Below are 26713 nucleotides of genomic sequence, written 5' to 3'. Positions count from 1 at the left end.
CAAAATTCTGGAAAAAATGCTCCCTGACAATGCCCTGATTTAGCTCCAAAAATTACCCTGATTTTAGTTAAGGCAAGCAGTAGTAGTTTGTATATCAAGAAAACAGTAAGATAACATTCAAAGTACTTGAAGATGAAAATTTCTTTTAATTAATTTCAAATCTCAACATGTGACATTTGAAAACTAGCACTTGAAATGATTAGACTATTTTAATTAAATATTTCTGAATTAAGGTTTTAATGAAAATAAATAAATTTTGTTTACAAGCCTTCTAAACGAAGCTTATTAACAATCGAAAAACAAAATATACAATTCCCAACACAGATGCAAAAAATGTTGTGATCATAGCTATATCAAGCAAAATATTAAAATAGTATTAATAATTACTAACATGATCATTAGAATTTTTGAGTTAATAAAAAAAATGAAAAGCATATCTGATTTTAAGTAGTATTACAAGATTTTATCCATTTTTTTTGTTCGGTTAGATCGAGGCTTTGCTGGTTTGTAGCAGTTAAAAATAATTTTAGAATGTGAAAAAAGTTTAATTTGGGGGGAAAAAAATAAACTTTCCTTTCAAAATGAAAAGAAATATCAGAGAGGAAAAATTTTCATAGGTTTGGTGGTTGAAAACTATACTTTTCAGTGATATTTTGAGAAATTTTTTAAAATACCCTAATTTTTCCAGAAATTAAAATTTCCCTGATTTCTAGGTTGTGTTACCACTCTGCCTATGTTCGTAATTATTAAAGGGCCATAAATTTCATCACCTCCTTACTTTTTTGACCTCTTGAGTCCTGACGGCCTGCTGTCGTGTGTAGTTAGCCGACTTAAAATATCCTTATAACACAAATGTAGTTGTTTCAGAAAATTGTATGAATTTCATGTTTACATTGAATAGTAAAACCTTTTCTTTTTCTTGTGTGTGTGGGGGGGGGGGGGGGGAGATTACACCACAAATTACCACTCCGGGTGACACCACTGTAGGTATGCCACTGATCATAGTACTGCTCCTGTAATGTTTCGGAAGGGTGGGGCAAGGGGGATTTTATAGTTACAGGTCTGTTAAAGCAGAGACTTTTTTTTTTCTAAATTTCTACCTCTGAATTTCTGAATTTTAATTCAACTGAGATGCAAATGAGTTGAAATTCGGAAGATGGCATGGTGAAATTGCCATCATGTAAATCCTTTGCTATGGAATATGAGACATAAAAAAAGATAAAAAATTATGGTAAGCACAAAATCAGTGATATCCATGCCATAGAATTTGACAGTAAACCAAAATAGGACAATATTATAGAGGCAGATGTTGGATTTTGAGTGTACAAAATTGAGGCTAATGTGTAAAAAAATAAATAATAAGTTAAATAAATAAATAAAATAAATAAAAAGAAAAACTCTTTTAAAGATGTAGATTTCAATCATTAATAGAAAAAACATCACAAAAATATTCATTGCTTGACTAGAAAAATCAACTTACAATTCCAGAACTTTCACTAACACCAGTCATTTTTATCTTTGATATAAACCTAACATTTGGAGGTTCATCAGGATATTGAAGTCCACATTCTACTTTCAAACTATAGATCCTGTTTTCATATGGTGTCTGAAAATAAATGGATTAAATTTAGTATCTGATGGATGCATCAAATATTTGATCAGTATTTGATTTGGTTGGAATTTTGGGTAAATATTTTATTTTTTATTTCAGCAAACAAATTTTAATAATTGACAATTTATTTGCAAAACAGAAGAATATCTTTTAATATACTTAATAAAAATTATAGTGTTAGTACCATAATGCAAATTTAGTTGGAATTGTCACTTACTAATGTTGTCACCTGTAAAACAATAAATTGTAGAGAGAGAAACCAATCAGATGTTTTAATTTAAATGTTGTTGCTTTTTAATTTTTCTTAAATCTTATGCAGGTGTTATAGCGTATTTTGACAATCAAAAAGTAGGATATTTTGTCAAAAAAGTAGGAAAATGTAGGACCAGTATTTTGATGCAAAAACAGGAAATTTTCAAAACAATTAAAAAGTAGTTGAACAACTTTTTTTATGAAAACTTTCTTCCTTTTACTCCCTAGTACATATCTTACATGCAAAATACAAAAATAAATGAACAAACAAAATAAATAATATCATTTTATTTCAATTGAGTACTACAGTAAACTCTCGATTATCCATGAAATAGGGTTGCACAGCAACCATGGACAGTGGCAGCGATCCGGGGGGGGGGGAGGAGCCCCTACACCTTATTTATCATCAAAGATGGCCTCAATGTTAAGATTTGAATTTCAAAAATTGTGGGTGAGATTACCCAAACATTAATGTCACCGAAATATTGCTTAATAAATTTTCTTAGAGAAAAAGTCCTCGAATGCACTCCCTCCTTCCTTTAAATACAAAGACGAACTAAATTTGCGTTATGAGGACACTAGGTTGAGGGGGGGGGGGGGGGAATCAGGAAGAGAATCCACAAGGTAAGGTAAAACTGCATTTTTAAAACTCAAATTTAAAAAAAAATAAAATACTGGTATCTTTTTCTTAAGTTTCCAAAGGAAGCTCAAGACTGAGTTCTTAAGATTTCCTCAGTTCAAAAAAAAAAAAAAAAATTGCTGGGAGAACCTCTGAACCTTTTTGTTCCTCCTAAGGCAATAAAAGAAAAGTCTGAAACAACATTTTAAAAGACGTTTAAAAAATGTTTTAATCTTTGCAAAACTTCTGGGTAAGAACCTCAATCAAATCGCTCTAAATTTGCTAAAGATGGCTTTAATTTGGATCTTTAAGACATCAGTTTGATTTTTTTTTCCTCGGGAAGAGCCTTCCTTACCCTTACATTAGGAAAGACAGTCTAAACTTCTATGTTAATATTATTATTATCAATAATTAGACTTTATTAAAAAACATTACAAGGACAACCTTGGAAACTCCTCCCCATTCCCCAAACATTGATAAAACTGTCATACTAAAACACGTTTTTAAAACTAAAATTCCAGAACATTTTCACAAAGGAACATTAGAAGCCCCCCCCCCCCCCCCCCAATCACTCAAGATAGCATAAATAGTCTTCAACTTCGTAAAAAAAATTTGCCTCCACACTTATAAGCCCCACTCACCGTCTCTGACTGAGGATAAGCGAAAACCACAGAAAATCCGAATAATAGGTATAAAACTAGACTACTGTATACAATAGCTAAAAAATATGAATTATAAATTCTAGCTTAAAAACATTGCTTCTACTAACATTGAATGTAAAAAATATACCGAATATAAAAACTAAAAACATACAATTACACAATCATAAGTTTATTAAAAAATATTTAACGACCATTTAAAATTAACTAAAAAGACCTGTGGATAATACGACTCCCGATAATCGGGAGTTTACTGTGTACATACTTTTTTAAGTTGACTCAATTTTTTCAGCAGGTTATTAGAAATTAAATCTTTCAAGATTTTTTTTTTCCAAGATTCAAATGGAATATCATTCATAAACATGAAATCAAAAGATATGTACAGTACCGATATAGAAGAAATATTAGATTGTCGACTTCCGAAACTTCAAATTATAAGTAAAACTTAAAGTTTTACATATATTTTAGAGCTGTTGGTACATAATGCAATAAGTAATGGCAGATTATATTAACATTACAATTAAAGACTCATTTAAATATGATGCTTCCCCCCCCCCACAAAATACTAGGTGTTTATAAATACATTAAGTTAGTTAACTGCATTTTTTTAAAATAAAATATGCAGTTAAAAAATAGTTAACAAATTTAAAACTAGAGACGTACCGAGTACTCGGTAACTACTCGGTACTCGGCCTACTCGGCCAATTTGCCGAGTACTCGGTACTCGGCCAAATTCTGATCAGATACTCGGCCAATACCGAGTAGTTGCAAAAAATTGTATATTCTCCAAGGCAGATTAAAATTTATAAAAAAAAAGAGCAAGCATTGTATTCTGCAATCATTTACAATTAAAATTTATAAGTCAAATTTAAATTTTGAGAATAATGAAGTTTGTAATGCTTTAATGGAATAACTCTTTATTTTAATGTCCCCAAAGTTAATAAAACTTATTTTTTAAAAATTATGCAAAAAAGGTAAGTATAGAAAATATGGAATTTTTATATTAAAAATGAATTTTTGCTACAAACAAAAATTAGTTATAAAAAATAAAATCTTTGCTTAAAAAATAAAAGGAAATAAAACAACGTTAAAAGTACAGTGCAGGAACACTGCAGACACGTGTTTTGGCATTACAAGGAATTCCTTCTACAATGCACAAAATGGGAGCTCGTGGATTTAAAGGCATCCGACAAAAGTCAGATTTTTTTTGTAGAATGTCTTTACATTCTTTAGCTCACATGTTATGCACTGAAAAAGACGTTCCATGTAACGGGGAGGGGGGGGGGGCAGAAACACGTGTCTGAAGTGTTCCTGCACATTTGTTGTATTAAAAAAATTATTTATGTTTGGCGGACTAAAGCTATAATTGATTGGTATACAGTGAAACCCCTCCTAACGGACACCCCTCTTATGCTGACAATTTTTAATTCCCCAGTTCCAATGCAAATAACATTATTAAACCCCTATCCTGCGAACACCTCTCTGTTGCGGACAAAAAAAATTGTCCTGTTAGTGTCCGCATTAGAGGGATTTTACTGTAATTTGTTTTAATTCCAACTTGATTAATCATACCTTTTATTTATTAATTTTTAATTTTAAAAATAATTTTTTTGTAAAATTTTTGACACAAACAAAATTGTTTATATAATGCGTAATTGAATTTCAGCAGGAATTTAGTTTTAAAAACTATTATATGGACAAGGAGGTCTATACTACTATTAAAATGAGTTCAAAATTCATCACATGTGTGTCGGTGGTTCTTCTTAAAACTTAATTGGTACTTGGTAACTCGGCCGAGTAGTGAAAGGCCGAGTACTCGGTAACTCGGTACTCGGCCGAGTAGTGAAAGGCCGAGTACTCGGTACTCGGCGAAAGTGCTACTCGGTACGTCTCTATTTAAAACCCTTTTTCAATGAATAAAATTCTGTACAAAAGCCCAGTTGACCTTTGTGAGCCATAACTTTTCCGGCTCAAAAAGGGCAATTCAAGTATCGCTTCAGTTTGTGAAAATTCCAAGAAAATGACACCACAAACAAATAAATGTGCGGCTCAAGTCATGAAGAGAATTTATCATTATCTTGCTTCCAATCATAACTTTGAGTGTTGAAACATGCATAATTTTCTTATTGGGAATGTTTGGTTTAAAGTGACTAGAACCAAACTTTTCATCGTTAGTGGTGTCATTTTCTTGGAATTTTGAAAACTAAAGGAATGCTTAAATTGTACTTTTTGATCTTGAAAAGTTATTTTGTCCTTTTGAGTGCATTTTGAAAAGTGCTTAGTATTTAAAAAATTCTGTTATTTTATTCTTTTTAGTGTAAATGTATTTCAGAAATAGAATAATTTTATCATCACAAAACTTCACCTTTTTTTTCATATAAATGCTCAGTACTTAAAAGGGGTACTTAGTACCAAAAACCTATATACGTGTCTAAAACTTTAAGCAGTTGGCACTAAAATTTAATCCTTGTTCCTCTCTAGGATTTATGCTTGCTTCAGAGATTACTCCGTTATTGATTATTGGCAGGATAATAAAAACCCATAGAAAGCAACAGCAGTGAATAAATTTCATTCTTGCTCCAGAGAAGCCTTGATTCAATATTTTCATTATGATTGCTTTTAACATTACTGTAGCAAGGCAACGAAATTTGTAACAATGGGTTTTACATTTAAACATTTAATGGGGGAATTACATCAAATTTGCTATTTTCCATCCTAACTGAAACAATTATTTTATTTCAGAATTTTAATTTTTCAGCGTCAAGTTGTACCTTAAGATTATGTAAATCATTTAGTGAAATCCAGAAGTCTATAAGTGATCTAGTTGCTGAAATATAAGCAAAACCAGGCCTCATATTGCTCCGTGACAAACAGGCCAAGTATAGTAAAAGTGCTTACAGTGGCGCCGACTCCATGGGGCCTGAGGGGGCCCGAGCCCCCTCAAAAATATTTTTGAGGGGGCAGAGCCCCCTCAATAAATCAAGAAAAGTATTATATTATGTTTTCTAAACTCATAAATTTATCTTTTATTTTCCTTGTTTGAAGATAGTTTACCTTGTAAAATACATTCAGTAATGAGTCAAAACAAATAATTATTACGGTAGTAAGCAGGTTAACTGAAAACGAGTAGTGTGAATAATGATTGTGTTATAGTGCTGCAAGCACACTTAGATTTTGTCCCAGTGCGCGAACATACGGGTCAAATCTGTTGCCGGTGGGCAGCGCTGCGGCGAGCTCATCTAAGTGTTGCTGATCTGGAAAAAATATATGAGGGTTTGATTTGTATATTAAATGGGAAGCGTGATAGTTTTGAATACTTTTGGGAATTGTGTTTAAAAGAAAAATCTTCACAAAATGATGATCCTTCGCTTCCTCGGAGTCGACGTATACCAAAGTATGAAAACAATGAAGCCAGCTCACCGCACGCTTTCAAAATCCCAAAGGCAATTTATATTGAGGTTTGTGAAATGGTGCAATCTTGAATTATTGGGCTGTTTACATCAACTGGACTCACACAGATCATTGCAGTTGAACAAAAGTGCTTTGCTTTTATTTAACAGAGGTGAAACAAATTTTGAAAAATAGAGTTTTCAAAAATAACCTAGACATTGAGAGATTGCGTTTACACTTGAATATGTTAGCCGGTATAACTAATGAAAAAACAACTGGTCTTAAAAAAAAAACATGAGTAAATTAAATTACCTTTTTACGAAAATACTGTGTGTGTTTGTATTTATTTTTTCCTTTTTTCAAAGCCAAAAAATATGTGTCAGGCTTGTCGAGTTTTTGGGGTTCTAATGCTGATTATATGACTTTACAATGCTTAAAAAAAACTTTAAAACTCACTATTTTTCATCTCAAATTTAGAAAATTTCCCACGGTCCCCCCCCCCCCCTCATTTTAAAAAAGTCGGCGTCTCTGGGAGTGCCTTTCCATTCAAGTCAAGTGTCCTTCCTACCCTATAATATCAATGCTTAGCTACGGAACTGCACGGTTCCCCATAAAATAGAACAAAAAAATCTCTTACTAAGACAAGTGATATGATTTAAAAGTTGAACCAGAAAATTTGTAAACCAATTTTTAGATTCTTTTACTTCGAAAATGCCGTGTCATATACTGTTTGTTAAAATTATACACACCAGAAAATATGGCATTTTCAAGGTTAAAAAATCTGACCTTTATTTGGGGTAGGGGACCTCCGAGGGATTACATAACACCCTAAACCCCCGGAGATGTCCAGCCCCCTCAATAATTTTTGCAAGTCGGCGCCCCTGAGTGCTTAATAACAAGTAGGAGAGCTATGTACCTCTATGAAATTTAATGACAATTTTAACAAAAAAAAAAAAACTAAAATATTAACATGAACTACACTGCCAGCTCAGTCAATTCCAGCCGAGGACTGCAGTTTCGTGCTTATTAGCACTCATCAGCCCGGCATAGGAGTGACTGAGCTGGAAGTGGAAAACCTCTTAAGGAAGCCTAGAGTGCCAAACAAACTGGTAGCTAATTCAGAATTAGCACTGACCAGACGAGTGACCGAAACAATGGTTTGATTCAACTCGAATATTCGTACTTACTGAATTCGTAGTTACGATAATTCGTAACTTACTGAATATACCCTGCCTTGCCTTCAATATTCGAGTGGAACCGAACCATTGTTTCGGTCACTCGTCTGGTCAGTGCTAATTCTGAATTGGCTACCAGTTTGTTTGGCACCCTAGGCTTCCTTAAGAGGTTTTCCACTTCCAGCTCAGTCACTCCTATGCCGGGCAGATGAGTGCTAATAAGCACGAAACTGCAGTCCTCGGCTGGAATTGACTGAGCTGGCGGTGGATTTCATGTATTTCTACCTTAGCCTGGCTATAGGGGGGTAACTTACTGAATATAAAATATTAACATTTGACTGAACATTTTAAATGAGGAAAAAATTCATTAAAAAAGGCTTCATTGCAAAATTACATCCACATGAAACAAAACTTACTCGTGGTGGTCCGATAATCATTCCTGTCCATTGTGTTAAAGTCATATCACTATCATCTTCTAATCCCCAGCTAATTGTTCCGTCCCCAACTCCTTTTTGACCTTGCTCAAGTTCTTCCAGGAGACGAAAGTTACGAGGAACTACAACACCTAAAAATTAAATTACATTGAAAAATCAATGGCTTACAAAAATTGATCAACAAAGTATGTATATTCATCTACAATCAATAAATATTTTACTCTTTCCAATTCATCTCCGAAAATTCTCATCAAGTAAAAAATTGTTTTGCAACAAATCAATGGCATGATTATTTTATAAATAAGTTAATGAACATTTACATAATCAAGTTTTTAGTATTACAAACCAGCACCGCCGTAAGAAAGTAAAGGGCACTACAGTCGACGCTCAATATAACGACCACACATTATAAAGACCGTCCCATTATAACGACCAGTGGTAGAAGTCCCAACTTTGTTCCTATAAACTCGATGTTAATTTGCTTTCGTTATAACGACCGTTCTGTATCGACTAATCCAATACAGCGACCGAATCAGCGGACGCTATTTCTTGTGTTCTCTCCAATAAAACAAATTTGTAGCTTAAAATGACATTGATTATTGTTTACGGACATCTGCCTGCAGTTTACAATGTCAAATCCAACTTTAAGTGGTTTGGGGTTCACCACAGTAGCACAGAAAAAATAATGGGAGGAAAAATCGAGAAATTTCCAGATTACTAAGAAAAGGGAGTTGACAGATGTATTGGTAGTTCGGTGTTTGAATCTAGTGGTCTTAAAGATTTGGGGTTCTCGAGGGACTTTTAAATGTTTCTTTGGAAAGCAAGAGAAACACAATTTATCACTTATATCTGAAACAGAAGATAATGTTTTGCAAAAATCACGTCTGCTAAAAAGGCAGACCTCTGTTTCTGGTTTTATCTTCAGAAATTGTTGTGGTAGTAGTAGTAGTAGCAGATCTGAAAGTGTGTAACATTTTCCTCCCTATATTTTCTACTTTAAAACTTGTTTAATATTCTGTCATAATATTTTGCACACTACTTTTCTAAAAATTTCTATGATAAAAAACATTTGGGCATTTACTTGGGCATGCATGATGACGGTGTACATTTTTTAAATTTATACCTCTTATAACGACCACTCGTTATAAAGACCTTTTTCTCTGGCACGGAGATGGTCGTTATATTGAGCGTCGACTGTATATCCAAACTTTTCCTTCTTCAACTTTTTTGCATTTTTGTCATATAATGTACTTTGTACAAACCTGCTTATTTTGTTCCTGCTAAAAATAAAGCACGGAGAAACATCAAATCCAGCATTTCCCTATCATTTTTATTACGCATGGGTGCCACTCTAAAATTTGGCCAGGACTGAAAAGCGCGTGGCTCCATTTCGCGACACCAAAATGTTAGCGCTTAGTTTGTTTGATGTTTTAGACATATATAATGCTAATTTTTGATGCTGTAACTATATAGTAAAACCAAATTGTAAGATTAAGTAAAAATTAAAACCTAAATAAAAAAAAAAATAACGTATCATTGTCCAAGATTTTTAGGAGGTAAAAGTAGAAAAAGAACCAAATAATAAAATACAATTAAAAAAACTTACTATTTGCTACTGCAGAAAAAAAAGCTGCAGATTGTATAGTTCAGGTTACATATAAATAGTTCATATTTCATACAAAAAAATAGTAATTAAAAAAATATTCAGGTATGAGATTCTTGGCTATAAGATACATTGTGATAAAAACTGGTTGAAATCAACAGATTGAGTAACTTATTTAGTAATTTAAAAACAGCTTATATTTTTAACTTTAGCAGATGGGCCAGTTTTTTGTCCTCAGAAGAATAAGACCTTTTTTGAGAGTGAGAGATTCAAAAGTAAAAATTTATTTCATCTATAAAAATCATTTTGAACATGAAAAAAAAAATCCGATGGCCGTAACTTTTGAAAAGACGGAATTCCGTCCCTTGGACGGAAGTGTGGCAGCCATGTTATTACGGAATGTGAATTGTGTTTCTTCAAATATATCTTAATAACTTATTTCTGCAGAGACTGTCCATTACCTTCCCACAACAGAGTAGCCTTCCTGTAGCACAATATCATATCCCAGCAGACCATCATGAGTGTGAAAAACGGACCAAGTATGCATAAGCAGAAAAGCAGTTACTTGGAGTCACAGGTTGAGCATCAAAGCTCTGGTACCTTCTTTCACGCAGTAGGGGAGAGTGTTATACCGTTGGGACACTGCTAATTTCTAAGAATCTATTTTCAGCAGCCATGTTTTTGTAATCTCTAACAGTAACCTTCACCACCTTTTGCTTAAGTTTTAAGAACATGATTATAGGGATATTTGTTGACGTTACGTTTAAGGATGAGACTAAGAGGTTGTCTCTAATTTTTCTTTTTTTCAACAGAGCGAAATTGATAACCTTGGTTACAAATCTTGGTTAGAAATCAATCACTACTCCAAACAATATTTTCATATTAAAATTGTTTCTAACTTAAATTTTGAAGTTTCATACTTTAAAAAATAATCATACAAGTTTCTATTATATTAAAGCAAGAATCATGGTTTTTTTTTCTTAAACCAAAAATACTTTTTTACTGTTTTAAAATTAATTCATGTTATGATACATAAGTCGCAGTCTTAGCACATTATGTATGGATTTTTTTTTTTTTAAATTGTTTTTGCAGTCTTATACTTGGAAGACTGCGCAGTGAAGTCACAGCCAACGGAGAGCAAAATAGTTTTTTTCGCCTTTTCTTCATTTTATTGAATTCGATTGTTCAATATTTTGTATAAGCAATAAACCCTATGCTCATGGTAGCATGAGAAATTCATAATCAATTGTATTAATATATCATTTGGAATAATAATAAAGTAAAATAAATCGAAAAGAAATCTTAATTGATGCTCATGATGATTTTCAACCTGATTTTGGAACAATTCATGTAGTGAGACATTAAGTTCCAGGGAACATGCTCCATGTGCCCCCGCCCCTTTCGACATTTAAACTGTGGGTATAATAAAATAAAATGAATAGAAATATTTGCAGATTTTTTTTGCTAATTCTTCTTGATTTTTGTGCTAATTTCCCAATTCTGGGGCTAAAAGGTAAAGGTTCAGCAAGTTGTGGCCATGTCCCCCCCCCCCCCTTCATGCTACGCTTATGTAAGTGTCAACGGTTTAGGTCATGTATCCACCTCTATGACTATGAATACAACTTTCCTTTCCCCTAAAATGAGCCCGACTCTGATTCAGCAAGCACTGGCAGAGTTGTGTAGCTTAAAGGAGGATGATCAACTCCGACTTTTAGAATTATAAACCTTCAATTCCTGATTTTGACTCTTTTACCCCAAAATCATTCCGACTACGACAGAGTCGATGGGTTCAATCCTAGAGGGTGCCCAGAGTCGGATAAAAGGATAAAGTATCTGCGCACGAAACTCAAAAGTATCTGCAAGCTAATCATTGTCTATCACGTACAAAAAAAAAAAAAAAAAAAAAAAAAAAAAAAAACAAAAAAAAAAAAAAAAAAAAAAAAAAAAAAAAACAGAGAGGGGGGGGGGGGGGAGTGTCCGTGTTCCAAAAAAAAAAAAAAATAATAATAATAATCATAAGAAATAAATACTTGCAGGTATATGATTTGAGGTTACAAAGAAATTATCATGCCAATTATGTGAGCCTTTTGGATGCAAAGACCTAAGCTAAATTTCAAAACTAAGCTTCTTTTAGCAGTTCATATTATCTAGCTTTCATTACTACATTTTACATTAGCAATATTAAACAAATTAGAAGTAAAGAAGGAGAACCTGAATGACTGTCCCGAGATGTGCGTGCTCGCAAGGAATGTATCCGCATAAGCAGCGAATATATTCGCTTTAAGCGCTTGCGTACATACTATCTATTAGTATTTTTTACAAATTAAATAATATCAGTTTAAAACAAATTAAAAGTGAAAAGTAAGAACTTGAATGATTATCGCGAGATGCGCATGCCCACAGCGAATGTATCCACCTTACGCGCTTGTGTATATACTATCTATTTATAACTTTAACAAATTAATTAAATACTATCAGTTTAAAACAAATTAGAAATAAGCAGTAAGAATTTAAACTATTATTGCGAGATGCGCATGCACGCAGCAAATGTATCCACACAGCAGCGAATACATCCACCGAACGCGTGGGTGTACTAAATAAATCTTGTAATAATTTTTACAATCTAAATAAATAATATCAATATCAATTTCAAAAGAATTAGAAGTAAAGATATTATCGTTACTTCTTATTCGTTTCAAATTGATCTCCAATTGATCTAATCTTTATCTTTTATTTAAGAATTTTACGATTATTGGACGACATACAACTCTGCGGCGAATGTATCCGCAAGTCAGCGGATATATCCGCGCACGGCGTGCGTCTACATTATCTAGCTCTGAGGGTGCCCAAGGTGTAATTTCTTTTATTGAGGGTTTTTTTTTTTTTTGGGCTATCGCTGTCTATCATACCAAACAAGAGTTTACAAATAGGTACTGCAACCAAGTACACAAACTCTAAAATAAACACATCAATTATAATGATCAGTTGTTAGGTTACTTGTAAGAAATTAAACTTTTTCATAACCACGATAAACTGTTATTGATTTGAAAAAATATCAGGAACATAAATCTTTATAAACCAAATAAAAGATTTACCCTAATGAAAAAAATCTCATTAGTTTCTGGCTAGTCAAATGTCAGCAGTATCTACTGCATTTCAACTTTAGAGCAAGAATTAGTATAACTGAAGGGAGCAGGTCGAATCATTTACTTAGCAAAAGCTGATGCAGAGATCCCAAGTTGCGTGACTCAACAACTAAGGACAGCTGACACGTTTTGTGTGAAACTAGCAAAAGAAACCTGATTTCTCCCAATGCTTTGTTTTAAAGTATATCATGTGACTTGGGATCTTTGCTACAACATGAAAAAAAGTCTTTTCATTTTATCTCTTCACAATGGTTTAAACGACAAAGTCTGGCCACATAATAAATAAGAGATCATATCAATCTTTTTACAATACAGATTTATTCATGAACACCCCCACCTCTGAGGTTTCTATGTTTACAATTATTCTTAAAGTAACAGATTAAACTGGTCTTCCATTTCACAGAAGAAAAACAATGCAAAGCAAAGAAAATAACTAAGAGTAAAATGTTCAATAGGAAACACAAAATCATCAATATTTAGTTATTTTTAAAAAACCTATCATGAGTTAAAATTAACCTCAACCTCGTACTAAGAAACTACAACAGTGACATTCGAGCATTTCAAAACCATCATTGTTAAACCATAAAAGTAACAGATGAAGCATTTCCACGAAAGACAAACACTTGGTACAATTGAACAAATGAATAAAGAAACACATGACTAGTAAACTTCAAATCCACAAGGAAAAACATACCGACAGGAAAACGGAGAAAAGAGAATGTATATTGAAATTGAAAACATGCACGCATTGAAAACATTGTGAAGTTGCCTGAAATTTCAAGGATTACACAAATACAAAATTATTAAAAGTTTATGTACACATTTGAAAAAGTCAACTTTACGACAACACTTGCAGAATTGCTTACTATCGACCTATGAACAAATTATCGGATAAAGACAGGAACATAAAGTGGGATGAAAAAAATACCATCCGTTGAAATGTGGAACGATATTTCAAATAATTTGACAAGAATTGGATTGTACTTGAAACAAACGAGCATTTAATTTATTTCGAAACATACCCGATCCGCCGGTGGGAGCCGCCATATTTAACTAACTATCAACTTCAGCAGCAACGAGTAAACGCAGTGTGTAAAGAGGTGTTGCCAAATAGCGTCTATAAACATTTAAGTGTGAAGTTTTGTTTAAGGACATAGGAAAATGATCTCCTCCATCACAAAGTAAAAGTACCCTTACTTTTAAGCAGGAGATTGTGGGTTCGAATCCCGCCGGTACCCTGGGTGTCCTCTCGTGATGTACATCCTTCCTGTGTTTATCTAGAGTCCCTATATGAAAACGGAGGCAAGGCGCATTGTACGCAGTCCTCAAGCTATGTGAAGTATTAACTTCTGCATTTATAAATAAATCATCTTCAGTTGTTATTAAAAAAAAACAAAAAAAAACTACTGAACAAAAAAAAAAAAAAAATAAAGGCTTACGCCTCCCAAAAAACTATCCGCCCCCCCCCCCCCGGAAGCAAGCACGAAAGGGAGTCGGGTATCCCGATTTGGGCGGGACTGCCCACTTTTTGCCTCAGAGTCCCACTGTTCAAGAGTTCTGCCAAAATGTCCCACTTTTTCATTAAAGTACCACTAAGTCCTGATTTTCTGTTATACCAAATGAGGAAAAATATGAACTAGATCTTCAACTATTTTTGTGAAGAATCATTGTGAACTTCAAAATATCTTCTAATAATCAAGGTCAATTTTTTCTATCTATGCAATGCATTTTTATATATTCCCCCCCCCCCCCCAATTTTACTACTCTCTCCCCAAAAATTTACTACTCAAACTTACTTCCAACTAAAAATACGACTAATATCTATGTAGAAATATTTTTTAAAAATGAGTTATGTGCTGTAACAACCTGTAACTGACAACATTGAGTTATTTTTAAAGTTATATGTTTTATGGTTTTTTCCAAGTGCATCTGAAATATTACTTATTCATCTTTGAGTGTTATTTTTTCGAAGTTCAAAAATAATATAGGAATCATTTCATAAAATAAGTATATTGCAGGGGGGGGGGGGAGGATCATCTAAAAATAAATTTTTATGCAAAATCTGAAAATTCCCAATATTGAACACAGGGAGAATAAAATATACTGTCCTCCCCCCGCCCCACCCCATCATCTGATTTTCTATTTGAAAAATCTGGTAAGCAAGCATGTGATGCTTTATGTACTATATTGCTCTTTTAACCGATGCATCTTCTTGAAAAAATACATTCGATTTACCCTAAGTTTTTTTTTTTTTTTCACTTTTTTTTGTGTCACACTTTTTTTACTTATAATTTTCTCTTTATATTAAAAAAAAAAAGTAAGGTCAAAGAAATTCTGAAAGGAAGTCTGTGGCGGGCCTGCGTCCAGGAGACCCTATAGCAGCTACAGCCATGAAATTTTGCACAAAATTACTTCGAGCCGCGGTGGTTTGCACCTGGGGTTTTGTTTTTTAAATTTGAAATTTTTTTTTTTTTTTTTTGTAATTAAGTTTCTTAGCTCAAATTTCGCGTAAAATGTCAGTTAAAGGGGTGAAAATTACTTGCGCATATTAATACAGTCGACTCCCGCTACAAGGCGATTCGACGTACGCGAAATGGCTATAACGCGAATTTTTCGCAATTAACGAATTTTAGAGCTAACGCAAGTTTTTCGTCCGGAACAGAATTTTTTAAAAAGGAAGTATCGGCTTCGTTATTGGCTACTAAATATTGATTTCGTGAGTGTTATTACATCCCTAAAAGCATCGCTGACAGCTAAAGTTCCCACACCAAATTAGTCGACGCATCGCGTTGTTAATGCAGCAAATAACCTTCTTTCATTTATTTATTTTTTCATTCTAAATATTAAAGTTGATGAAATATAATGGCACCTTAGTGGCACCTTCATCTAAAGTTTGTGAAGATGGGAAGAAAAAGAAAATTTCTGACTAAAAAAAAGGCTAAGATTCACGATATGCTTGAACAACTACAAAACGTCGACGGTATTGCGACAATAGGTATGAATGACTCTTCCATACGTACAATCAAAAGTCAGAACAAAAAAAAAAAAAAAAAGATATCCGTAAAAGTTCAGAATTAGTTTCAATATTGAAGCTTGCAGAGTAGTCTAGCAAAGTAAATATTATGAAAATGGAAGCTGCTCTTCTATTGTGGAATAAAGAGATGAGGAAGAGGGGCTGTGCGTTGCCATAAATTGAAACGTTGTAAAAGAAAAGGTGAAGCAACAGTATTTAAAAAAATGTATTAGATAAAAATAACGATATGATCATAAAGAATAAATCATCATTATTTTCATTTTTTAACTCATAAATATTGTTCGTACAGTACTATTATAGTGCAGCATTTTATTATTACTACATACTGTACGTACCGTGTTGTTTTATTTTATGTCTTTCCTTCCAATTGATCTTTATTTTGTGCATCTTAAAGTATTTCATGTTGAATAAAACAGTTTTTTATTTTTTAAATACATACAATAAAAGTTCAGTTTTTTAAGTAAGAAACCAGTGTATAGTTAAGGAATGCTTTAAAGCAGTTTGAGGGGTGTCTATAACTGTCTAAAAGAATTTAGTATGCTTCTAAAACAATTGTATACTTATATTTTTCCACAACGCGAAATTTCGACTTACGTGAGGAGTCTTGGAACGCATCCCTCGCGTAATTCAGGACTCGACTGTATTATATATCGAGTGGATTTTTTTCGCGTTTAACGCAATTTATTTCAATGCTCTTATTTAATTACGGTGGGAGTTATTTACGTTTTTAGTTCGATTTTTTTTTAAGGCTTAGCTAAATTTAGTCTTTACCTTCTTCATTAAATCTGTCAGTAAAAAGTGAAGGAAATATCCCAGTTTTCATTTTGATACCCCTGTAAAGAGCAACTTTTTTACTCCAGATCTAACTCGACCTATGGTTGAAAAACTAAGGTTCTATCTCCAAAGGAAAAACAGTTACAAGCCGTTTTAATCAAGTTCTAAACATCTCATTTCCATTCAAATTATTGATGCTTTATTTGGCGTTGCCATAGATACGACTTTTAGATTCGTTTGTTTCTTCTTTCTTATTCAAATTTTAAGGGTTTCAATTTTGACGGAAAATCTTAGGCTCAACTCAATTCCAGCCCCGAGCTAAAAGGCAAAATATATTACTAGAGGCTACAAATATGAAAACGACTTTTCAAACGTACAAAACTGCAGTTTTGCAATGCTCAGAAGCCCCTTAGCCCTTACGGCTCTGCACAAGTTGGTACATGCTATTTTGAATCCCAGGGAAGGGGTGCTTTTTGTTCGAAAGGGAACTCATAACGCGTCTATAACTGACGATTTAAATCTTTGCGAATCAAATAAGATTGCGAAGGGGATTGTTGAGCGGCAGCGAGCAGGGGGCGGAGACCCCTGGTATCAAAAAAAAAAAAAAAAAAAGAATCAGCATCAGATGCGGTTCAATCTAGTAGTGAAGTATCTCCATTCTAAACACCTATGGGATCGAACAAAAGTGCCCTGATTATGGGGGTGTTCGTTATATAGGAGGAAACGCATGTATCCTATTGCGCTAATAATGGACTATATGTTCAGTACTTGGCCGAAGCGATCTATACCCGTTGTTAAGATAGAGTTGCTGTATTTTTCAAAATATTCTAAAACGTCATGGCAATAGGTAGGGGGGTCGTTGTCGAAAGGGGCTTATTTAAAAAAGAGAGGGGCATATTTGGAACACACACATTATTATTATTATTTTTTATTGTTTACGAAATCAATTAGTAATATTTATGCTGCACTAAGTGTCCTATTCCTGACCGACTTGGTGTTTTTTACTGACAACCGAGCAGTTTTAAAAGTGTTTCCTGGAAAAAACCTCAGATTCGTTCAAGGGGGGGGGGGGGGTCATTCATTAGCATGACCCACTCTTAAAATGGTAGATCCGACCCTGTTTAATAAGTTATCACATGGTAGATCTTTTGCTTTATTATACAACACTAAAAGCATAATTTTCATTTCAACATGAGCATCAAGAGCAGCAAAAAGCGTCCATTATAATATTTATTTTTCTTGGCGTTTCCCATTTAATTCTGAATTGTAATAATATTTGGTGAAAGAAAAACTTTTTTCATATCAGAGCTTGAAGCGGAGCTTGTGATTGAAGCATATTAACATGTCAAACTTAGTCTAGCTACCTACACATTGTAGTGTTCTTATCAAAACAAAAGATGTATTTATTTTTGTTCGTAGCTCATGTTGAAATAATAAGAATAAAAAAATATTTAAAGCATTTTGCCGTCAAATAAAATATTACAACATTTTCTTCTTTCATCCACAGAATCATTATCTGCATTTTTTTTTCTTGAACTGGAAGTGGTTTCAAAATCTTGTGCAAAGAAAGCAATCAGAGGCTTGCTTAAAATTCAAGATGATTGCACGCGATAAAAAAAAACACAAATAATTTTTCTGCATTAAAGAAAAATGAAAGAACAAGTACACTATATTTCATTGAATTATTTTTAAAGTAAAAAAGTTAAGTACCAAGTTTTTAAAAATGAACTAAAAATATAAAATAATGTCTCGAAGTTTCACGTAGACTTAAAGCCCCATACAGTTTCAGAATTTCTTACAGGTTGCCTGGAAAAATTTTGATTGTCAGTATTTATTAGCTATCAAAATATTTGTAAGCATTAAAAGGAAATATATAAGGCGCACGCAAAAGACAATTGATACATTTATAATTTAACTAGCAATTTTATCGCTCCGCAGATAGTATAAACTGAGGTTTAAGTTTTTTCATTGATAAATTTTCTTTACACTTATATAGTTATACATTGTACATGCACCCCATGTTTTTCCTTTTAAATCTCCCAAGTATTTTGATACATATTAAAAACTTATAAGATAAATTTTCCAGACAATCTGTAGGAAATTCTGAAATTGTATAGGGCTTTAAAACTACATGAAGCTTAGAGAAATGATTGTTTACTTTTTACTTCATTTTAAAAACATGGGACTTTAAAACTTTTTCATTAATTATTTTATGCTTTTTAGTATTGTGCGTTTGAAATTTTAAATTCGATTTTACATACTTCGATCAGACAAGGACTAAGAGGGTTAAATTGACGATGACGGAGTTCAGTAAATTTATTCAGTAAACTTAATCAATAAACTACTATAATAACATTGAAACTTTGAGAAATAGTAAGCTTTTTTCACATTTTATTATTTTTTTTATATATATAATTTTTCTGTGTACAACATAAGTTTAATGCAAGTAGAATATTTGTTATGTGGAAAGATAAAAAATATCACACATTTGTTTCTCTGTTGGAAAAAAAAAATCTTATACAGAAAAATTAGGGGTTTCTATGGGTATTTAATTTTAATTTGTGCGAGCATTTTTTCGCCCTCATATTTTAGATGATTTATGCAAAAATGTAGATTAAAATTGGAATAAACTAATAATTAATGCTAAATTAATTAATTTGATTATAGAAAATTCCATTGTCATCGAGTCTAAGGTTACATACAAAATTTCAACAGAATACGATCATAGGAAGTATGTAAAAATTAAGTTCCAAGATTTCACCCGAAAACAGACAAGGAACTAATGAAACTGGAATAATTAATTAATTAATTTGATTATACAATATTGAATTGCTATCGAGTGAGGTTACATACGAAATTTCATAAGAATCCGGTCACAGGAAATGGGTGAAAATTGTGTAACAAGATTCCGATTGAACAACCAAGGTCCAAACCAAGTTAATAAAAGCATGGTAAAAAAAGTAAAACTACAGTTATTACATTTTTTAAATTCATTGTCAATGTAAAAAATACGTACAAGCTTCATTATCTTTAACTAATAAATCCGCATATAAAGGATGTACCTACTTTAGTTTTAAATTAAGTTTTCAGCCTGACTGCAGTTTTATAGCTACTCAATGAAGCAGACTAATAAAAACGGAATTAAATTTATTGAAAATCTAAGAGAAAAAATAAAAGGCATTTCTCGCAATCCCGTAATTTAATAAATAAATTTCTTTAAAATATATAGTGGTTGTACCAACTTAGAGTGGATTTACCTTAAAAAAAAAAAAAAAAAAAAAAAAAAAAAAGGATAATTCAACCGGATGAACAAAAACTACTTTTATTTTCTTTTTTTAAAACCGAAACTGTCAATAATTGATCACTTTGTAGGATGTGCTGCCATCTATTAACGGCCCGAGGCGTAAACAGAATGTTCCACAACAAATAGAAAATTCTAGGCGGTGAAATTTCTCCGCGATTCTCGATCGTTCCCCGACACCTGGCGGAAGGTATAAAAAGCGAGCACTCCACTTTGGCCGGTTAGATCAAAAACCTCTTGCTCTTATCAGCAGTGTTCTTGGTGTTCTTTTTCAGTGAGCGGCTTCTCGGTTGTGTTGCTTTTCTAAATCGAATCTTTTGGCAAGATATATTGTGTTTGATCAAGTAATGGCGTTGTCTAGCTTATTCGACGACTTTCCTCTGTTGAGTTGGGACAATGGTCACCGACGTCGTGCTCGTGGAAGACCCCTGCTTATCAATATTTTGGACAGTTTGGAAGACACACTCGACCAGAAGGTTGGCCATGTTTTCCGACGCTTGCCGAGTGCTTTACTGGATTTAGAAGACGACTACGAGAGGAGTGGAAATGGAAGAAAACGCAAGCTGCGTTCCGAATCGACCCTTTCCCCGTATGAGCCCAAGTCGAAAGTATTGGTGTCTTCAAAGGACAATAAATTCAAGATTAGTATGGACACTGCCAACTACCAACCGGAGGAAATCACCGTCAAAATTGTGAACGACAAAATTGCCATCTCCGCTAAACACGAAGCCAAAGGTAAAGATGTCTACGAGTTCAGTGAAATGTACCGTTCGTTCGATTTACCAGATAACGTGGATCCGGCCACTGTGACATCTCATCTTAGTGCTAATGGACAGCTGACCGTCGAAGCTCCTTTGAAAGCTCTTGAGGAGTCTTCGACTACAAGGAATATACCTATTACTTTTGAAAATAAGGAGAAGGAGTCGAACGCCGCGAAAACACCTACAAAGGACCAAAGCCAGGACAAGGAGTGAGTTGAGGACTTGTGCTATATTTTGATACGTACCAATGTGTTCCTTTCATTTTTTTGATGTTCAATCTTCCCATTGTATTTAAACTCATTAATTTGAAACATTCCGTTTGAGTTTAGAGTTCTTAAAATATCGATCTTTTTGTGATTTTCATAGTTTCTAATTCTACTTCTGTTTTATTTTGATACAACTTGTCAACGTGCTCCTTTCATTTTGTGATGTTCAATCTTCTCATTGTACTGAAACTCATTAATTTGAAACGGTCATTTTGAGTTATTTAATATCGCCTCTTTGTGATTTCAAGTTTCTAATAAATGTATTGAAATTTTCCTTAGCCTCTTTATTTGTGTTCTAAAAATGTATGATTAGAAAATTAGTTAAGAACAAAATCTTTTATGATAAAATAAATCTTTCATTAATGATTTAATAATTAAGAATATTGCAGTCTTTACTTGCAATGGTACCTATGATTTCCTCGTGGTTGTTAAATATTAAGAAATTAAGTAACTTGTGAATTTAAAATATTGTGATAAAACTAATTTCAGTGTAATATTTTCCATATTACGTGAAATGAATACTCAGGTGAGGTAAGAAAGTATTTTTAAGACTATTAGCATAAAATTTGTCTGTAAACAGTTCCATAATGACGTTTCGCCATTTAAAACGAGTCTAATAATGTAAAAAAAATTAATTCAGAATTTGACTACATTGGTGTGGTATGTTAAAGTAGTTACATTTTGCCATGAGCAGAAGCGTATAATTTGATGTTTAAGGATTTTTTTTTTTCCTCCAGTAACTAAATAGTTTGGTGCTTGAATTGAACAGGTAAGTTGGTGTTTGATAATGGGAATGTTCTGAACTTTTTAAATTATGATAAAGTATGAAATGTTACTTTTAGTGATGTTAAAATAGCTGCGTGTTTACTTTTAAGGATAAATACCCAAAAAGGGTATGTACCTGAGTATTTTCCCTGAGTACTCTTGCGTACTTAAAACAAAATATCCATATTTGTGGATAATATGATATTGCATGTATATCTACAACATGTTGAGTGTGAAGATAACTTCTTAACAATTTTTTAACCCCATAAACATCGATCAGTTGTCCTCCAACTCTGCTTTCTGCTAAAAACAATGTAATTTGTGACTGTGAACTGAGGTAGAAGCTTATTTTTTCCACTCGTATTCAGAATGCACAAAATTCTAGTCTGAAATTGTCTTAGAGAAAATTTCTGACTAAATTCTAAGAACAACTTTGTTCATTCTTTCAATGAAATAAATTAGTTTAGATGAATTTTACTGTAATGTTTTGAAAGTAATACAATGTCCTCAGATGAAAGGATTTGAAAGCTTTCGTTTCCTCAGAAGCTTTTGATCGGAAAGATTGATTCAACTTGATGAAAACATTACATGGAGCATATATGAGTGTCTAAAATATTTTGATTTTTAGTTTCTTTATCATTTTTGTCCGAAGAGCTATCGCTCCTCTTGTGTTGAGTCAAAAATGCATAGAAGTGAGATCAGGCTGTTGTTCGTTACTATGATTTTCACACTACATTGACTACATTTTACTTCAAGCTTTATTGTCAAAAAAGGGAAAAAGTGTCTAGCAATCCAAGAATACTACAGGAAGTATGAAAAATTAATTACTGTAGAAAATTGTCGTGGGTGAAAGTTTGGTAGTGTGAGGTTTACACAGTAAAAAGATCAACGGAATTCATTCATCTTTTTGTAGAAAATTTCTCTTGTAGTACGTGAGCTTAAAAATATTTGTCTTCTCAAAAATTACATAATGTGTAAAAATTAGAGTAAAATGCATATATTGAAAATAGACATTTCTATTATTTTTCAATGTAGTATACATTTTACTCCGCACTTATAGCATAATTGGAAGAAAATTCTTCAGCAATCAAACGATTAATGTACACAGTATACCTATCTTTATCAAACAGCTAGGCTCTTATTCCTTTTTAAGGAGACTTAAACTTAGAGATCTTTCTCGTTTTACTGTGAGAAAGAATGTTCATTTAGTTAATCTGAGGGTTCCCTGAAAGGTATTTTAAAGATTATTCTTTATAATACTTTTAATAATACCCCTAAATAGACTTTTGATTTATTAATTAGATAAATGTACCCTGGTTTCAGAAAAATTTCAGCCACACTTTGAGCCTCTTTGTTCCACAAATATCCCATCAAAATTTTTCAATGTTGATTGAAGCTCAACACAGAGTATTCACTGTTTATTTTTTGGTGAATTTGTTTTGTATTCATTTTTTAACGATAATTTTAGTTCATAGCAATATTTAATTCTATATTTTGCAATTGTGTTTTGGTTCTTGATTAGAAGTACGGAGCAGCACATCAAACTAAAAAAAAATCTCCCAAATTTTATTGTCTATATGTGTATGTACCCACTTTTTTTTTTTTTGCTTGTTACTTATTGTACCCTAGGGGATCGCCAACTTCTTTCGAAGTTTTGAAGGGGTTCGCAAGGGGGAAAAGGATGGGAACGGCTGCTCTTTGTGTAGACTTAAATGTTTGGATTTTATAAGATATACTTTAGTACTTTGCATGTAGGATCATGATCATGAAGCTTTAGAGAAGAAAAAGAATGCAGGAGGAAACAGTGAAAGGGTCAAACAAATCCAAAGTGGCAATGAAAATTAATTTCATGCAAAGAAAAATCAGCAGAAATCTAAAAACTCCAATGCCCAAATATGTTAAAAAAAAAAAAAAAAAAAAACCTTTTATAATAAACAATATTTATCATGAAAGCAAAAATTACTTTATGTTTCATTTGATAGGCATCTTTAATTTTTTGAAAGTTTAATTTGGTTAGTCAAAGTTGTCAAAAAAAACTGCTTTAAAAAAAATAAAATAAGTTATACATATTCAGTTACTATACCAGTGGTTATCAAACTTTTTCTTCTTGTGGCACCCTTTGAAGAATTAGAACCTTCTCACGCACCCTAGTCCATCTCCATTACTTGAGGTAAGTGCGTAAGGGTGTTGCCAAATGAAGCTACCCTAAGGTTCGAAACCTAATATCAATAAAGCTTTTGCATATTCAACAGATGGCCCACAAAAACTTAAGAAGGGAAAAAACCTGGTGAAAATTTAAGCTTCAATTTGATCTCTAAACAGTTTTAGTAAAGAAAAGTGTTATTAAGAACATGGGCCAAACTCGGGTAAAGATTACTTCATGCAGAGTCGAAGCCAAAAGCACCCCAAGTGCTATGAAACTAATTGGAAGAGGTTTTTAATATACGTTTGATAACCTGGGATGGCTTTATTGGTCTAAATTACCTTACTTGACAAACTCTCCTAAAACCCCTCCTAATGGACACCCCTCTTATGCAGACCATTTTTGATTCCCCGATTCCAAGGCAAATAACATTATTAAACCCCTTTCCTGCGGACACCCCTCTAAGGACAAAAAAAATGTCCCGTTAGTGTCCGCATTAGAGGAGTTTTACTGTATGTTGATTACACAACACTTCCCGGCACCCCCCCAGTTTGAGAACCCCTGCACTATACTATTTTTTCAGTTTTAATAAATTCTTTACTATCCTTTATTTTTATTTATTTTTCCATGATAAAATTATCAGGATATCAATGAGAATATTGCATATAAAAAAAACAAGTTTTTTTTTTTTTTTTGAGTTTTTGATACAATTTTGATTTTGTCACAATTTTATGAATCCGTCTCTTCCTCAAGGCATGACATCACTTGTGGATGACCCTTTTTACAATATCATAACTGCAACTTACTAAATAATTGTTTTTTAACAGAATTACATAATGTAGTATATCTACTTGTATATTTTTAAATATTAATTAGACAACTGACTTTTGCTGTTGAGAGTGTGGTGAAGTGAAAAGCAATAATCAAGCTTGAAAATACGGCCGAGCACCATTTAAGCATATTTACTTATGAAATGTCTTATCTTATTCATCTAATAATATTTTCTCCTTCAACATTAATGACTTCTATGATCATTTTGTAAATCAAATCTTTGAGAAAAAAATAAATATACGAAATTACTACATTAAAATCGTTCTTATGACGAAGTTAAGTTGTCGATCGAAGTATTTTAAGTTACTGTCATAGAGGTAGATTATGTAGTCTTGAACTAAAAAAGGAGTTTTGAAGGAATTAAATTCAAAATGAAGGAGTTTGAAGGGCCCTTCAAAAAAATTTCCTAAATGAAGGAGTATTGGAGAAGTTTTGAACAGGGTTGGCCTATTTTGTCCACCCCGGAAAAAACTGTACCGGACAAAATGTCATTTTGTCCACTTTTTCAGTAAACTAAAAGTTTTTATTTAAAAATTTGAATTTTGAAAATAATAAATAATCATATAGATTGTTCCTATTCAAGTAATATTTTAATATAAAATAGCATACATAAATCTATATAAATAAAACAAAGAATAGATGTGTGTGTGTATGTTCCCTATACAAATTCACAGTTTACGTTGGAAGGAATGTATTGGGGTTTTCAAACGCCAAAAAAGAACCGAACCGTTTGAATTTCAATCTTAGGACATGAAAATAGCTCTTCTACCCGAAATAATTATTCTATCAGTTTGAATTTGTCACCATTCCAAAGCCCGCGAAAAACACCCATAGAGTTTACTCACTTCCTACAAATTTCTAAAAAAAAGCTGTAAAATCACCGGGAAAAAATTAAAAAGCATTGCTAACCCTAGTGGAACCGAAATTTTAAATCGGAAAATTATCATTTGCTTGATCTCATTTTAAATTAGCGTTCAGAAGGTTGCCACTTTTTTTTTCCTTGGCTGCGACTAAATAAAATTTTGTTTCGTTTTTGTTTTGAGGTATAAATTTCCCCTTTTGTTTATTATTTAATGATTTATCTTTCTTTTTTTAAGGATTTTAGTTGTATTTATGGAAGGTTGCATTTAATTTTTTTTCAGGAAACCAAAACAAAGTTTGAAGGGCTCTTCAAAAAAAAAAAAAAAACACCTAAATGAAGGAGTTTTGAAGGAGCGAACGAACCCTGCTGTAAGTTGACCACTCTTGGGGTGCATTACTTTAGTGGTCAACTAATAGAGGTTGATTATATAGTATATAGGACTGATTCTGTACCTGAAAAAAACGGTCTACTTTACAGGTTTTACTGCATTATACAAAATCCTTACTAACATAATAAATGCGAAAGTGACTTTTGTTTGTTACCATTTCCCGCCTTAACTATAGTGCAGCTCTGGTTAGTTGAGATGTGACCTTGAATATGTTTACCTATTTTAGGGGAGTTGAGTGAAAAATAGAAACGTTGTTGGCTCGGATTTTAGTTGGAATATTTTTGAAAAACTACTAAGAAAGTTTCTCAACTCAACTTAGCGCCAATTACCCCTCCCTATTTACTGAAACAGAGATAAACATTGGCAGAGTCGGAGCTCAACTTCTCAGAGCCTCACAATACTCAACTGATCATCATGAAGTTTGGTGTACACGTTGTCATGAGTGCCGGGGTGAACATAGGGTACCTTTCGTTTAGAATAAAAATATTCCATGATTTTTATTCAATTTCAAAGAAAAATATAAATTTGCAATTATCTCATTGAAAAGTCATTTTTGTTCTATTTTCGCATCATGTAAAGCCCTTAAATAGCTGCATAATGTGAACTTTATCCGGAGTTTGAGGGATAATTAGAAAACATTCAAATTGTACATTTAAAGATAATTCCATGTTCTAAAACGAGGCTTATCTTCATTTTTG

General features: G+C 32.7%; 2 protein-coding genes across 2 annotated transcripts; one reads left to right on the top strand and one right to left on the bottom strand.

The window, feature by feature from the left end:
• Positions 1–1471: 1471 nt before the first annotated feature.
• LOC129229788 (ubiquitin-conjugating enzyme E2 variant 1-like) lies at positions 1472–13998 on the bottom strand. Its single transcript, XM_054864163.1, has 3 exons — positions 13913–13998; positions 8124–8272; positions 1472–1606 (listed from the first exon to the last, which is right to left on the bottom strand). The coding sequence occupies exons 1-3, from the start codon at positions 13935–13937 to the stop codon at positions 1472–1474; spliced, it is 309 nt and encodes a 102-aa protein (XP_054720138.1). The 5' UTR covers positions 13938–13998.
• A 6155-nt stretch (positions 13999–20153) lies between these two features.
• LOC129229981 (protein lethal(2)essential for life-like) lies at positions 20154–21243 on the top strand. Its single transcript, XM_054864365.1, has one exon. It carries the CDS (start codon positions 20347–20349, stop codon positions 20971–20973), a length of 627 nt encoding a protein of 208 aa, XP_054720340.1. The 5' UTR covers positions 20154–20346; the 3' UTR covers positions 20974–21243.
• Positions 21244–26713: the final 5470 nt, after the last annotated feature.

This window comes from Uloborus diversus, chromosome 9 (genome assembly GCF_026930045.1).
Source record: "Uloborus diversus isolate 005 chromosome 9, Udiv.v.3.1, whole genome shotgun sequence".
NCBI lineage: Eukaryota > Metazoa > Arthropoda > Arachnida > Araneae > Uloboridae > Uloborus > Uloborus diversus.
Note: the sequence above shows the minus strand (reverse complement) of the source record. Positions and strands in the feature narration are given on the sequence as shown.